Source organism: Sceloporus occidentalis, unplaced genomic scaffold (assembly GCF_023333645.1).
Source record: "Sceloporus occidentalis isolate IW3139 unplaced genomic scaffold, rSceOcc1.0.p SCAF_4, whole genome shotgun sequence".
In the NCBI taxonomy this organism is placed as follows: Eukaryota; Metazoa; Chordata; class Lepidosauria; order Squamata; family Phrynosomatidae; genus Sceloporus; species Sceloporus occidentalis.
The window spans coordinates 92,607,591-92,621,056 of NW_028316984.1; the positions used below are offsets into that span (position 1 = coordinate 92,607,591).

The window sequence follows — 13,466 nt, forward strand, 5'->3', positions numbered from 1 at the left end:
GGAGTTTGTAACTGACAGTGTATTCTCTAAAAGTGAGCTTGTGTTTCCTTTTGTGGTGCTTCTGAGACACTGTGAATTCCTTACATGGTTACAATGTGAAGGAAATTATTCAGTGTGATTTCCTCCATGCTTTGTAAAGATCTCTTCAGTCTATTAGTCTTCCTTTCATATCAATCATCTCCCTAATGGATTTCTTCCTCTGTCTTCATTCATCCTAATCTGAGAATATTCATAGCTGCCATTATTTCTTGATCTAATACTATTATTGAGACCTTCATAGGACCAGCTCAGTAGGAACTCTTTTGCAAAAGGTAGAAATGACAGCACTTCTGGAATATTTTCTTTGTTGTGTCGAGGTTATGGATTTGAATGCAACACACTGCAAGCAATCTAAATTTATTGGTTGAAACTCAGATTTGAAGTTATCCTTTTAGACTGCTTTTTGAGCTGAATTCTGTGAAGTTTGAAGCAACACAATGTTTTGTTGAGGCACTCTGTCCTGAAAGAGTTAAGCCACTTTAGTGGAGCTTCAGACAGGCCCTTAGCCTTTAAGTATCTTGTCTTTGAGGATTAGATGGAACTCTAATAGTCCATTATTGATGACTTCAATCACACTAGCTTAATTCTCTAAACAGCAATGTGAATGCTAGCATACAATGTACTGGACAGTGTACCAGATTATTTTTATATATATTTGGTTAAAATGTATTTCCTATCTGCATTAGCAATGTATTCAGGTAGATAGGCCAGGAGATACCTCACTTATTCTGCTGCGATTAAAGGAAATGTTTCCATGGTATCATGGCATTTTTTTTTACAGTACAATGATCCATATTATTCAATTTTCTTATGATTTAATTCCTAAACAAGATTGGTACATCTTTCTAAGATGCACTGGCAATACCACCACCACCACCACCAGCACTACTACTATATGTCTTTTGTATTGCTGAATTATCAGTATGATTGTCTTTGCATCATCTTATGAGGTAGGTGCCCAGGACTTTCATGAGATAGTTGAGCAAGTGAAGCTGAGCAATTACCTCTTGCATATGGCCATGCAAATAATCTGTGGCAGAGGTAAGGCAAACTCATATCAATCACAGGCATGACCCTCTGGCATTAAGGACTCTGGAGCACTTCAAACAAAACACAGTTTGGAGTCCTATAGTCCTTTCTGCCTTCTGCAGTTCCTTCAGCAGAACATATATAGCTGCTCAAAGAATGAGTGTATTTTCTGAACTCTGAAGAAATGAGAGCACCTTAAATCTCCTCCAGGCTGTGGCACTATTTCCAAACCAATGCACAACTAATCTGCACATGAGACTCCTTGGTAAATGTTTGGTTCCAAATGCTTGGAGGTGTGGTATCCAGTTGCTCATCCCCAACCTCCCAGGACTGAGGGTGCATCTACACTATAGAAATAATGCAGGTTGACACCACTTTAACTGCCATGGCTCCATCCTACAGAACCCTGGGATTTGTAGTTTTGTCAGGCATCAGTACTCTTTGGCAGAGAAGGCTAAAAACACTTTTAAAATCCACAATTCCATAGCATGGAGCTACAGCCCTAAAAGTGGTGTCAAACTGAATTGTTTCAACAGTGTAGATACACTCTGACATTCAACTGGAATGCTTGCATGTCTCCTAGATGTGCTTTGGGGTCAGATAGAGAATGGTCTAAGATCCTCCTTTGGTGCACCCCCAGCCCCAGTCATTTAGGAAGAGTGAAAGCTCCTCAGTGGATGACTGGGTTTGGTGAAATAGGTAATAATGAAGGGGGAAGAGTTTAGCCTCCTGTGCTACCAAAGATCTGGGTGCTCAGCTTGGCAGGATTCCCTACTTTGTAGCTGAGCATCAGGTTCTGTCTTTGCCTATGCACATTTTTAATTGAACCACACACAATACTGTGGGTGAACAAAACTAAACTTACAAGATTCTAATTTATTCAGAAACAACTGAGTGATGACTCGTGAGTTGACATACAAGGACACAAGGCACTCTTTGTTGTGCATCCTGAAATTCCATCTCACATCCCATGGGGGGGCACCCCAGGTTGGGAACCCCTGTTCTAGAAGAATCAAAGTAACACCCTTCTACTTAGAAATGCCTGTAGTGTCTCAGTAGTTGCTTTCTCTCCAACATTAGTTTGTTTTCATAGGCACTTGCTTTGCCCCTTTCTTGTGCTTGAAAGGAACTCTACAGAGTCACTCTCTCTTTTTTATTGTCATTTCCCAACTTAGTACAACGTTTATATGATTCTACTCAGTTGATTTTATTCATTTTTTTAAAAAAGCCTAGTGCAAAGCTAAAAGTTCATAAATGTTATTGAAGGGGGCAACAGTGACAACAGTAGTCAGTGGTGGCTGGGGAATTTTGAAGAATGTGAGATTTGTAACAGATCTCAATAAATGTTATATATGTCTTGTTTTATTGATGTGCATAGCATTAAGCATGAAATAACACTTGTGGAACTTGCTTATACTTTCATTTCCCTCATGCCTTTGAATACACAATTTTCCAAATAGTGAAAAAATCACACTCATCCATTCCCACTACCAAATTCTTAGCTACATTTGAATTGTCAGAAATTTTGAAGGCAAAAAGTGTAATCAAAATACATTTCCTTTAACTATTGCACAACCAAGACATGTGCACTTCACCCCCAACAGTGTAGCATTTATATATTGTTGATGCAAATGAGCAGAATTATTTCTCTTTAACTCTTCCATCTGTAAGTTGAAAATGTGGTTAACTGATAAACTTCTACCACTAATACAAAATGGATCAGAGGTCTCAAGAACAGCACAACCTCCCTCCTCCCCAAAAGAAAACCTCATCAAGGACAAGGATAGTAAAATAATAACTTTAACAGGATAAAAGTTCACAGCATGAAATGTGGGGCTTTGAGATACAGAGAATTATTTTTCCTCAGACTGGACATAATTAAAAAGAGGGAAATGTATGTTTCTGAGAGAGAGGGCACAACCTTTAAGCCAGTGGCAATCTGTTCCAATTTTAAGATGACAGCAGAAAAAATTATTTCAGAATAATTAGGAACTGTGTCTTATTTATTTATTTATTTATTTATTTATTTATTTATTTATGGAAAATCTCTACAGCTCTTTGTCAGAGTCTCTCTCCAAAGGTGTGCAATAACATTGTAAGCGTAGCTAGTATGTTATTCACTTAACATGGTTGGAGCAGGCTCAGAGAAGGGCAACAAGGATGGTAAGAAGCATATGAGAAAGGGTTCAGGGAGATGGACATGAACAGCCTAGTGAAGAGAAGACTGAGGAGAGGTAGAGTTGTATTCCTTAAATATCTCAAGGGCTGTCACAGAGAGGAGGGTGCAGGTTTTCTATTGCCCTAGAGGGTAGGATCAGGTCTAATGGTATGAAGTTAAAGGAAGATAGGTGTGTTACAGACCGCCTGAAAGCGGCGGTCTGCCGCTGGTGTCATTAACGGTGCCGAGGAGCCCCAGCGGCCAAACTGTGAGGCTCCCCGGTGCCGCAAAAAAGAAGCGCCAAAATGGTGCTTCTTTTTGCGCCTGGAAATGGCACCGTGAGTCGCTAGTCGCGCACTCGCGGTGTCACTTCCGCTGCATGACGTCAAGATGGCAGCGCCCGTGGAGAACAGGCACCGACATTTTGTATGTCCTCAGGACGTACTAGGGTTAGGGCCGTGCGTAAAGCACGCCCTTTCCTAACCCTAGTACATCCTGAGGATGTCCTTTACGCCCGTTTGTAACGGGCCATATATTTCAAGTTTGGCAATGGAAACCAATTACCTAAAGAGGTGGTGGGGCCTCTTTCTCTGGATATCTTTAAAAAGAGGCTGGACAACTACCTGCTGGGGGATAATCCAGTTCTTGCACTGAGCAGGGAGTCGAACTCAGTGGCCTATGTGGTTCCTTCCAACTCTATGAATCTAAATTCAAGTTCTAATCCCTGGCTCAGATTAAAGATCCCTTGATTTATTCAGAAAAATCAATGGTGATAACTTTTAGGTGTTTATATTTGGAATTATGAATCTCAGAATACACTTACCTAGAAATAAATGTTAATGAGATTACTGAAATTTATATTTGAGTTGTCTGGCATATGGTCACATGGAAGATGTTCTTTGGGTTAACATACCTCAGTGTCATAACAATTTGAAGTATGAGTGAATAACATTCTTGTTATGCTGATAGACATACTTTCTAATTAGCAGGTCAATGAATTTGGATTCTATTTTCTTTTTCAGACTTCTTGAACCCAGCAGACTCTGTCAGCTCCTGAGTAGCATTGATCTAGTTTGGCATAACCACAAATCAGGTATTTACTTAATTATTAAAGTTATATCAATGCTATAAAAAAGCTTTATTATATTATTTTGCCGCCATAACAGTGTTTCTTAAGAAGGTGGAGAAAGCTATTCTCTGTCTGTGTGATGTTCTGGTATGGGCTTCTGTTATGAATTCTTTGGGAATTGTTGAGGAATCACTAGAGACAAGCCAGATACTTTTCCTGTATGTTTCCAGTGGGAGTTTGTTGTCCAGATCTACTCATAAAAGAAGTGCAAAGCTATTCTAACATGTGATTTTAGGTCATAGCCTGGAAACAGAATATGGTAGAGTAGTTGTTTAAAAGAAAGGGACTTTTGTCATCATCACTGGAAAAGAAAGTCAAGCAAGGAAATAGGCTGCAGGAAGAAATGTTATCATTATTTTATTTACTGTTCACTATGAAAAGAAGTGAGAAAAAGCATGGAAGAAAAACAGCTGGACAGCATTTTCCTGGACAGGGTAGAACTTTTTTGTAGTATGCATAACTTAGAAATACAGCTGTGCTCTTATATCACTTATATCACTTGTAAGAGCGCTAGTAAATTCACTGCGACAAATGCTCAAATACCACATTTCATAGAATCATAGAATCATAGAATTGGAAGAGACCACGAGGACCATGCAGTTTCCAGGGGTCCTCTCAATTTTGTAAGGAGTTTGATTTTCTTTTACTATCTTATGAGTTAAGACCACCTTACAGGTTGTTCAAGGCAGGAATTGTTAGGTTGTTTTTTTTAAAAAAATAGTTCCTTGGCTTTTTAGTGTTTAAAGTGTTTAAATGTTATATTTCAAATTTATGCCTCAACATTACACTTAATAGAGGCTTATTTTGGTTTTGTCTTTTAAAATAACAATGCTTTTGCCTTCCACAAAAGTGTGAGATCCAAGGACCAAAATGCTTAAACAGCTGATCACCACTCTATTAAATAGGGGGAAAGAAGAAGGTGCCTTGGTTCTCACCAAGTTACAGGATGCAAGAAAGCCTAGCTCAGTGGGTCTCAAACTGTGGAGCAGAACCTCCAGGAAGGGGGAGGCATGAGAGTTGCTCAAGGGGGAGTTGGAGACCCTGATCCCTCTTCTGCCTCCACACTTTTTAATGTGTAAAATTTATGCATACATGTTAAATGAACCAGCCTGAGCTCTAAGGTCTTCAGGAGAGGCCCTTTTCTCAGTTCCATCACCATAGCAAGCTTGGCTGGTGGAGACATGAGAGAGGGCCTTCTTGGTGGCTGCCCCTAGACTCTGGAACTCTAGTCCTAAGGAGGTGAGAATGGTCTCCTCTTCGTTATCCTTCCACCGGCAGGCTAAGGCTTTTTTTTAGATAGGCATTTAAAAGAGAAAGTTTTTAAAGAACATCATGGGGGTGGTGTATAGTTTTAATGTGTATGGTTTTGAATAATAATAATAATAATAATAATAATAATAATAAATTTTCTTAAATAAACCTGTTCTAATTTGAATGATATAATTTCATTATAAAATGTTAAAACATGAATATAGATGAATGTGTGAATGAAAATACATACTAAGTAAACAAAATGTTTGTATTCATATACTATGACCAGTGGTGGCATGTGATGTACTCAGGTAAATGTAAAGCATGGGCAGGGGGTCCCAAGAGTAAAAAATATGAGTACCACTGATCTAGCTCATGTCATGACACCTTTCTCAAGGGTCCCAAACAGACAGCTTGGGTCACTCCAAACCCACTCAAAGGTAACATCCTTCTCCTTCTATTTGATCAAGGCCTCTGGTCCTCACCATTGCTCAGTAGTAACATGGTACAGTATGTCTCTCAATTCCAAGTCTTGGAGGATTTATTCTTTTGTGGGTATAACGTGGTAAATTTGTCATAATAGTCAAATAGAGGAGGGTACCTTATTTGGGAACAGAAGATTTTCCTTTACCTCAACTTTGGATTGGATGTTTTTCCTCCTTACATTATCTTGTCCCACTCCTTTGTTAGGTGTTCTTGTTATCACTCTCTAGATCTTGTGCCAGCCTCTGCAGTATAGATTAAACACTTGGCAGTGATTCAACCATTGCTTTATGTCTTCCATGTATCCTTCCTGTCACAAAAAAAGAAGCCTTCCTGAATGGCTGTGTCTGCTTGCATTGGTGCTTTGTAACCTTGTATAAATTGTGCTTCCAGACTTGCTGCTAACACAGCAAATCTTTCCTATAGCCCAGGTTGTACATAACCCCTGAGAGAGTATCCACTGCTGCAGTCAAGCAGTTTGCCTTTTACATACCTTTCCAGGGGGCGACATGGATGAATTAGCTAATGTTTGTAAAGTACACAAAAGAAGAAAGGTCTCTGCAAGTGCTAAGCATGCTTATTACATAACACACACTTTAAATCTGGCTGTGTCTTACAAAGTCCACTTCATGTGAAGTGCTATGTATTTCAAATTAATGCAATCCAGAAGAGCCGCATTACATTCAGTATGTTGTAAAGCAGTCTGTGTTTGGGAGTAGAAAATCTCCTGTGTTTTCCCTTGTTGCATTGAATTGCTGTTAATTGCCATATTTGCAATTTAAATTCTTAGTTATTAGAAAGCCAGCGCTGCTAGGTAGGACACAGACATTGTGTCAAACACTCAGCTCATAAACATATTAACATCTCATGAAGATTTGATCACTTCTGAGGAATTTTTTGTGGGTGCAACTTACAAAAGGTGAGAAGGTGAAAGGAGCTGCAGATGAAAAACCAAGAGTTAGCTTTATATTTTGTGTGTGCCAGGTCACAGCCTGGAAAATGCTTCTTTACTAGCCCTGTGGCTGCCAAGGTTGATACAATCACACCATTTTCTGCATAGCTTCTTCCCTGATCACACTACTCTCCCTCTCCTCCAGCCTATGTGGATGAAATGGGAATCCCATGCTGTTTCATAGCATGCAAGGGAAGAGATTGGGTGAAGGCATCAACAGGAGTGGAGCAACTATAATGCCTCTCTTGGCTGACAAAGGTTGTAGGGAAAATCCATCTAGATGATGAAAATTCCCAGCCTTGCCTTAGAGGCTATTGTTTCAATGAGTACTTGAGTATGTGTGATAAATATATGGGTTAAATATTTGATGCCTGCAGAATCATTCCTATATAGGGATGAATTCAAGGGATGCAGAGGATTCAAGGATGCAAAGTCAAATATGTGGCTGAGAAAGCCTATGTCCAATAATAGATTGCTGCTTGCAGATTTTGGTGTCCTCTCTATTCAGTATTTCACCTTCAGAACTGAGGTTTCTGTTGCTTATGTAGCCAGGAAGAAAAGCAACTTTCTGGTGAGGATTTCACTACTTATTGATCGCTGCTGTCAAGTGAGATTGTAGATCCCTCCATCCTGTCATTCATTACATGCTTAGTGTACAGAATGTGAACTGGGCTGTCAACAAGAAAGGGAGAAGAGACACATGGGGGTGGGGATGGTTATAGGCATGCATGCTGAAGGAATCCATGGGGAGGATTGTGTGTGTGTGTGTGTGTGCGCGCACACACACACACACACACACACAAAGAGTCACCATTATATCTCTGTTCCTGTATAGGGTCTCTGATATTTTCAGGAAGATGGATCTGCAAGGTGAAATAAGTTTGATGCTGTTTTATGGATCACTTCTGTCATGAGTATCTCTGGGACTTCCATTCCTGGGGCAAGGGGAAATTGTCTAATGGTCAAGGGAAGAAACCACAATGTTATCTGAGTGTTGGTTAATCACTGTGTTGGAATGAAAAATGGTAGAAAGCTTCAGGCTTTTACTATACTTGTGCTGTGCTGGGTGCAAACACGTTTGCTACTATATTATGGTGATGATGGTAATAATTAGTATTTCTACCTGCACCCAGTGAGTGCCTACCCTGTCATCCCTGTCCATTCATAACTTGACAGCTCAACCAGAAGATTGCTGGGGTAATAGTGGTTGTGACCAGACCCTACTGGTAGCTACTTCTGGAAACGGTTACCTAAGGGACTACTAAATGATGTACTCTTTAGGGCTAATCATCACTGTAGTGTTGTGCCACTGACCTTCTGGCACAAGTCCATAGAGCTACTTTGAAGAAGAATGAGATGGTGCTGCTGGTAAGTGTAATGGCTCAACCCTAGGAACCTCCAAGGCTAAGGGTGGAGGAGCATGATTCTGAGATCCTGTCATGAGCAGAGTCCATGGTACCAGCTCACAAGAAGAACAGTTGAGGAAAACAAGTCAGAAATATCCTGCAAGGAAATGGGAGAGGAGAAACATTCTGCCTTCTGCAGCTATTTGAATAAGGCTTTAGCTAGCAGGTGGTATGATGGGTTGAAGTTTCACCTGCAACTTATCTCTAGGATTTCTGAGAACAATAAGTGCCAAATAAAATAAAAGTTTTATTCCTCCATATTTGAAAATGTGAAACCCAGCACTTACTCAGAAATTTGTTCCATCCATGTGCACAATAACTTCATTAGTGGTAAGATATTATTATTGTCAGGGCTAATTTAAAGTCCGGTATTTTTTCACAGAAGATAGGAATAATAGCTTTGATTATGAGAAGGATGGAGTTAAAATTTCCCTTGCTCCTGTTTAATCAAGAGCAGAGGCTTTCCATGTAGAACTGGAATTTGTTCCACTTTATGATAAAAACAGTGCATTATTTACAAAAGCCAGTAAAAGATTTTAACATTAGAACTAATGGTTTTGTGTTAAGAATGCATTGCTTCATGCTTTCCTGTTTTGCATTATAATAAATGCACTATTGGTTGTTTAATAAAGGGCCAGTTCAGTTGGTTTGCCACTGCTTGTGCAGTGGGCTGTGACTAGGTTTACACCTGTTACTGAGTATATGATTCAATTTGTGCTGTGACTCTACAGGCATATGTCCAATTTGGGTGGATATACCACCCATTAATCACCTATTAAGGGTGATTCCATGCTGAAGGTTTCCTGTGCAATCCATTTGTCACTATGCCAGTTTCAAATGCTGTGCACAGATGGTTCCCTGCCCAACCATAGTAGCGCCTTTCCTCTTCTCCACCTCCTTTTTCTATCTTCTTTACACTCTGTAAGTAAGCCACATGCCAAAGCCCAATCAAAGATGCTGCCCAGTTCAGCCCAGTTTGCAATTTTAAAACAAAAACTGGAAATACTGCATTCTGGAAAGTGATTTCACAAACATGTAAAATATGTCAGGTATACAAGCTGATATGTAGATTAAATAATGGAACTGCAGCCCTGAGTTTGTGACATCTTAGTTAATAGTAGGACCTTTTTTAGGTCTGTCATTCATACAGTTGCTACACGGTGAAGTCAGCTTTATGGCATGTGGCAACAACAGCAACAATTTATTATTATTATTATTATTATTATTATTAACCTTTATTTATAAAGCGCTGTAAATTTACACAGCGCTGTACATACAATCTTTATAATTAGACAGTTCCCTGCCCTCAGGCTTACAATCTAAAAAGACATGATACAAAAGGAGAAGGGAGTGGTGGTGGGGAAGGGGATGAGGGCCAGCAGTTCTACTCTACCTTCGAGGTCTGGACCAAGGGAGATGGACTGGAGGGAAGACTTGGCTTCTTAATGGATGGTTAATCTTCTACCAGGGAGGCCTGATGGAGCTAGCCTGCCTCTCTAGTAGGATAATACATATAAATACATAGCAATACAGGAAATGATTAAAAAAAAACAGAAAACAAAAGAACATCAAATAGCAAGTGACAATTATGCAATGCCTGGGAACGCTTCTCTGAACAGGATGGTCTTCAACTCCGTTTTGAAGCTGGTTAAAGAAGTGATGGCCCTTGCTCGCAGGGGAAGAAGGTTCCAGGAGTGAGGGGCAGCGAGTGAAAAGGGACGAATCTGAGATGGGGCAGAGGAAACCCTGGGCTGGGACAGCAGACCTTGACTACCAGAACGGAGGGCCCTAGTGGGAAGGTGAGGAGAAATAAGGTCTGATAAGTAAGGAGGGGCCAGCCCATGGAAGGCTTTAAACATCGACAGCAGGAGCTTATACTGAATGCGGAAAGGGAGAGGGAGCCAGTGAAGAGATGCCAACACAGGAGAGAGGTGGTCAGAGTGGTGGGCGGATGTGATAATGCAAGCAGCTGAATGCTGGACAGAAATTAAAGGACGGAGGTGAGAAAGAGGAAGCCCAGTCAGGAGGACGTTACAGTAATCAAGTCGTGAGATCACTAGGGCATGGACCAGGATCTTGGCAGTAGAGGTGGAAAGATATGGTTGGATTTTTGCAATATTGTACAAAAAGAATCTACAAGCCTTGGCTGTGGTCTGGATCTGAGGGATACACAACAGAGAAGAATCAAAGATAAAACCAAGACTGCGGGCTTGCTGGACTGGTTGAATAGAAATGTTGTCCACAGAGATAGAAAAGGAGTGTTGAAGGGTGGACTTAGGAGGAAAGACAAGAAGCTCCGTCTTGGACATGTTGAGCCTCAAAGCCGATGGCACATCCACTGCCAGATAGCTGTGAGGCAAAACGAAACTTGCTGTTCAAGCCTTGGAGAAAGGTCAGGGGCGGAAAGATACAACTGGATGTCATCGACATACAGATGGTAGGAAAAACCAAAAGAGCTAATGAGTTTTCCTAAGGACAGTGTGTAGAGAGAAAACAGAAGGGGGCCCAGAACAGAGCCCTGGGGAACTCCAACAGATAAGGGAACAGAGGATGAAGTCTGACCACCTGTGACCACTGCAAAAGATCTGCCTGACAAATAAGATCTAAACCAGTAGAGAACAGAGTCTGAAAACCCAAGGTCAGAAAGTATATCAATTAGAAGGCAATGATCAACGGTGTCAAAGGCTGCAGACAGATCTAGAAGGATGAGAACAGAGTAAAGGCCATTAGCCTTGGCCTGTAAAAGGTCATTCGAGATCTCAGTGAGAGCTGTCTCTGTAGAATGCCTTGGGCGGAAACCAGACTGAAAGGGATCGAGGATGGAGTTGGCTTCAAGAAACTCAAGACAGCGAGAATAAATACTTTAGAAAGAAAGGGAAGAAGATAAATCGGGCGATAGCTAGACAAAGGGGAGGGGTTAAGAGAAGTTTTTTTCAGAATTGGGGAAATGAGAGCATGTTTGAAGTCCGACGGGAAGGAGCCTGTAGAGAGAGAGAGATTGAAGATATGGAGAAGCGAGGGCAGAAGAGAGGGAGCTATGGAAATTAGAAGACAAGTAGGAATTGGATCAAGAGAACAAGTTGCAAGTTTGGAAGAGTTCAGAAGTGTAGAGTTCATCCAGAAAAGCAGGAGGAAACACAGAAAATTGTTTAGGTGAGGGCGATAGAAGATTATGAGCAGAAGAAGAATCAGGAGGGACTATCTCAGAATGAATAGTGATGATCTTTGAGACGAAATAATTAGTAAAGTAATTTGGAGAGAATGAAGAAGAGACAGGAGGAGAGGGAGGTTTAAGCAAAGTGTTGAAGGTGGAGAACAAATGCTGAGGGCACTTCTCATTGGCGGAGATCAGTGATTTGTAGTAATTTGCAAGGTGATGGTAATATCTTGTGTAAACTGGGTGCAAAAAAGAACAAAATAATAGCAGCCATAAAATTTTCTTCCTCTGTAAAAGAACTACAAAAACCAAAGTTGTACATCTACCATGTTATGTTGTACTTTCAGCAGATGGTCTTACTGTGATCTGTGTCATGTTTCACATGCAGGCTGGCATTCTGTTAGTAACATATGCATGCAAAAGTTGGGCTGTGCACATAGGGTGAATTATTTGCCATTGTGCAACAAAAATATTCTGCTGAGAGTGGCAGAAGTGGAGTTGTGCATAGAGCAGCATTGCACATTGTGTTTATGAATTGCATTTTGTACATTGTGGGTGCATATTACACAATGCTCGTTTCACAACAGCACCCAGTCATTGACATGTGTTGTGTAGTGTTGCTATTCTGCCTGGGGTTTGCCTAGTGCTCATGCAGCATATCTCTATTTGCAGATATTTACATTATGCTGAAGGAAGACTGGATTGTAGTCATAGTGCTTCTAAACACTATGATGTATCTGTCCATCTAATGTCCCATCTTTCTCCCAGTATGAAGCCCAAGGCACCTTACATCACTGGTTTAAACAAATACAGCTAGCATAAAATATGAATGGCTAAAAAACAAAATCTGGTCTAGTCCTACCTGCCCCATCTATCTGTCATAAATTCCCTGTGACTTTAGGTAATCCCCTCTATCTGAGCTCTGGGCCACTTGTTGTGTATATGTAATAACATTAATTTGTCTATAAGTATACAAATACTGCTGTTGGCTTCCTGAACAGGTGAACTTATTCTCATGTCATCTATATTTAGCATTTGTTTTAAGTGGTTAACTGAATGTATATGAGATCTGTGCCAATATAAGAACGTAAAGGGGGCCATATTCATTTCATGATTGTTGATTTTATGCTTTTAATTCTGGTTTTTAACTTGTGTGGTAATAATATTGTAATGCTGTAATTGTATTTTTAAACTCTACTGTGATCCCGCCTCGATCCAATCGGGAGAGGCGGGAAGATACAAATAAATTTGTTGTTGTTGTTGTTGTTGTTGTTGTTGTTATTATTCTATTTATTCAGGCTAAAAGCTTGTCTGCTCCAGGATTCCATTCACCCCATGTCCATCCAGGTGCCCATAGGGGACCAACAAACAGAGTTATAAGTGCAATGCCACCCTCACTAGTTTATTCTGTGAAAACTGTTGTTCCAAATAATTAAGCTTCTAGCATTGGAAATAGTAAAACAACCATCTTGGTAAGTAACTATTAGACATCCTTCATGAATTTGTTTAATCCATCTTAAAACTATCCAACTGGTGATCATCACTACATTTTGTGTTAATGAATTTCATATTGAAACTACAGTATGTGTACTGTGGGGTGGGGTGGGGAGGCTCTAATTCAGCTTTATACACATTATACACATAAGGCCTTTACTTGACTTTCTCTTCTACACCAAAGAGTTCTAGACATTATAATACTTCCGCCAATCTCTTCATCACCTTTTCTATACCTTTCCAATTCAACAGTATCTCTTTTGAGGCTCAGTGACCAGAACTGTCCATGCAGAATATTCCAACTTGTCAACATCATACATTTTTATAAAGGTCTTATGATACTGATAGCTTATTTCAATTTCTTTCCT

The 13,466-nt window shown here is 40.3% G+C and overlaps 1 protein-coding gene across 4 annotated transcripts in view; it reads left to right on the forward strand.

Annotated features, from left to right (window-relative positions):
• Positions 1–13,466, forward strand: part of LOC149314349 (tetraspanin-4) — a 771,146-nt gene that overhangs the window by 279,862 nt on the left and 477,818 nt on the right. For all 4 annotated transcript variants that reach the window (XM_089520921.1, XM_089520920.1, XM_089520922.1 and 1 more), the window contains one exon: positions 4,249–4,319. In XM_089520921.1, coding sequence (XP_089377047.1) covers positions 4,249–4,319 — 71 coding nt within the window. The remainder of the gene's footprint in view (positions 1–4,248; positions 4,320–13,466) is intronic.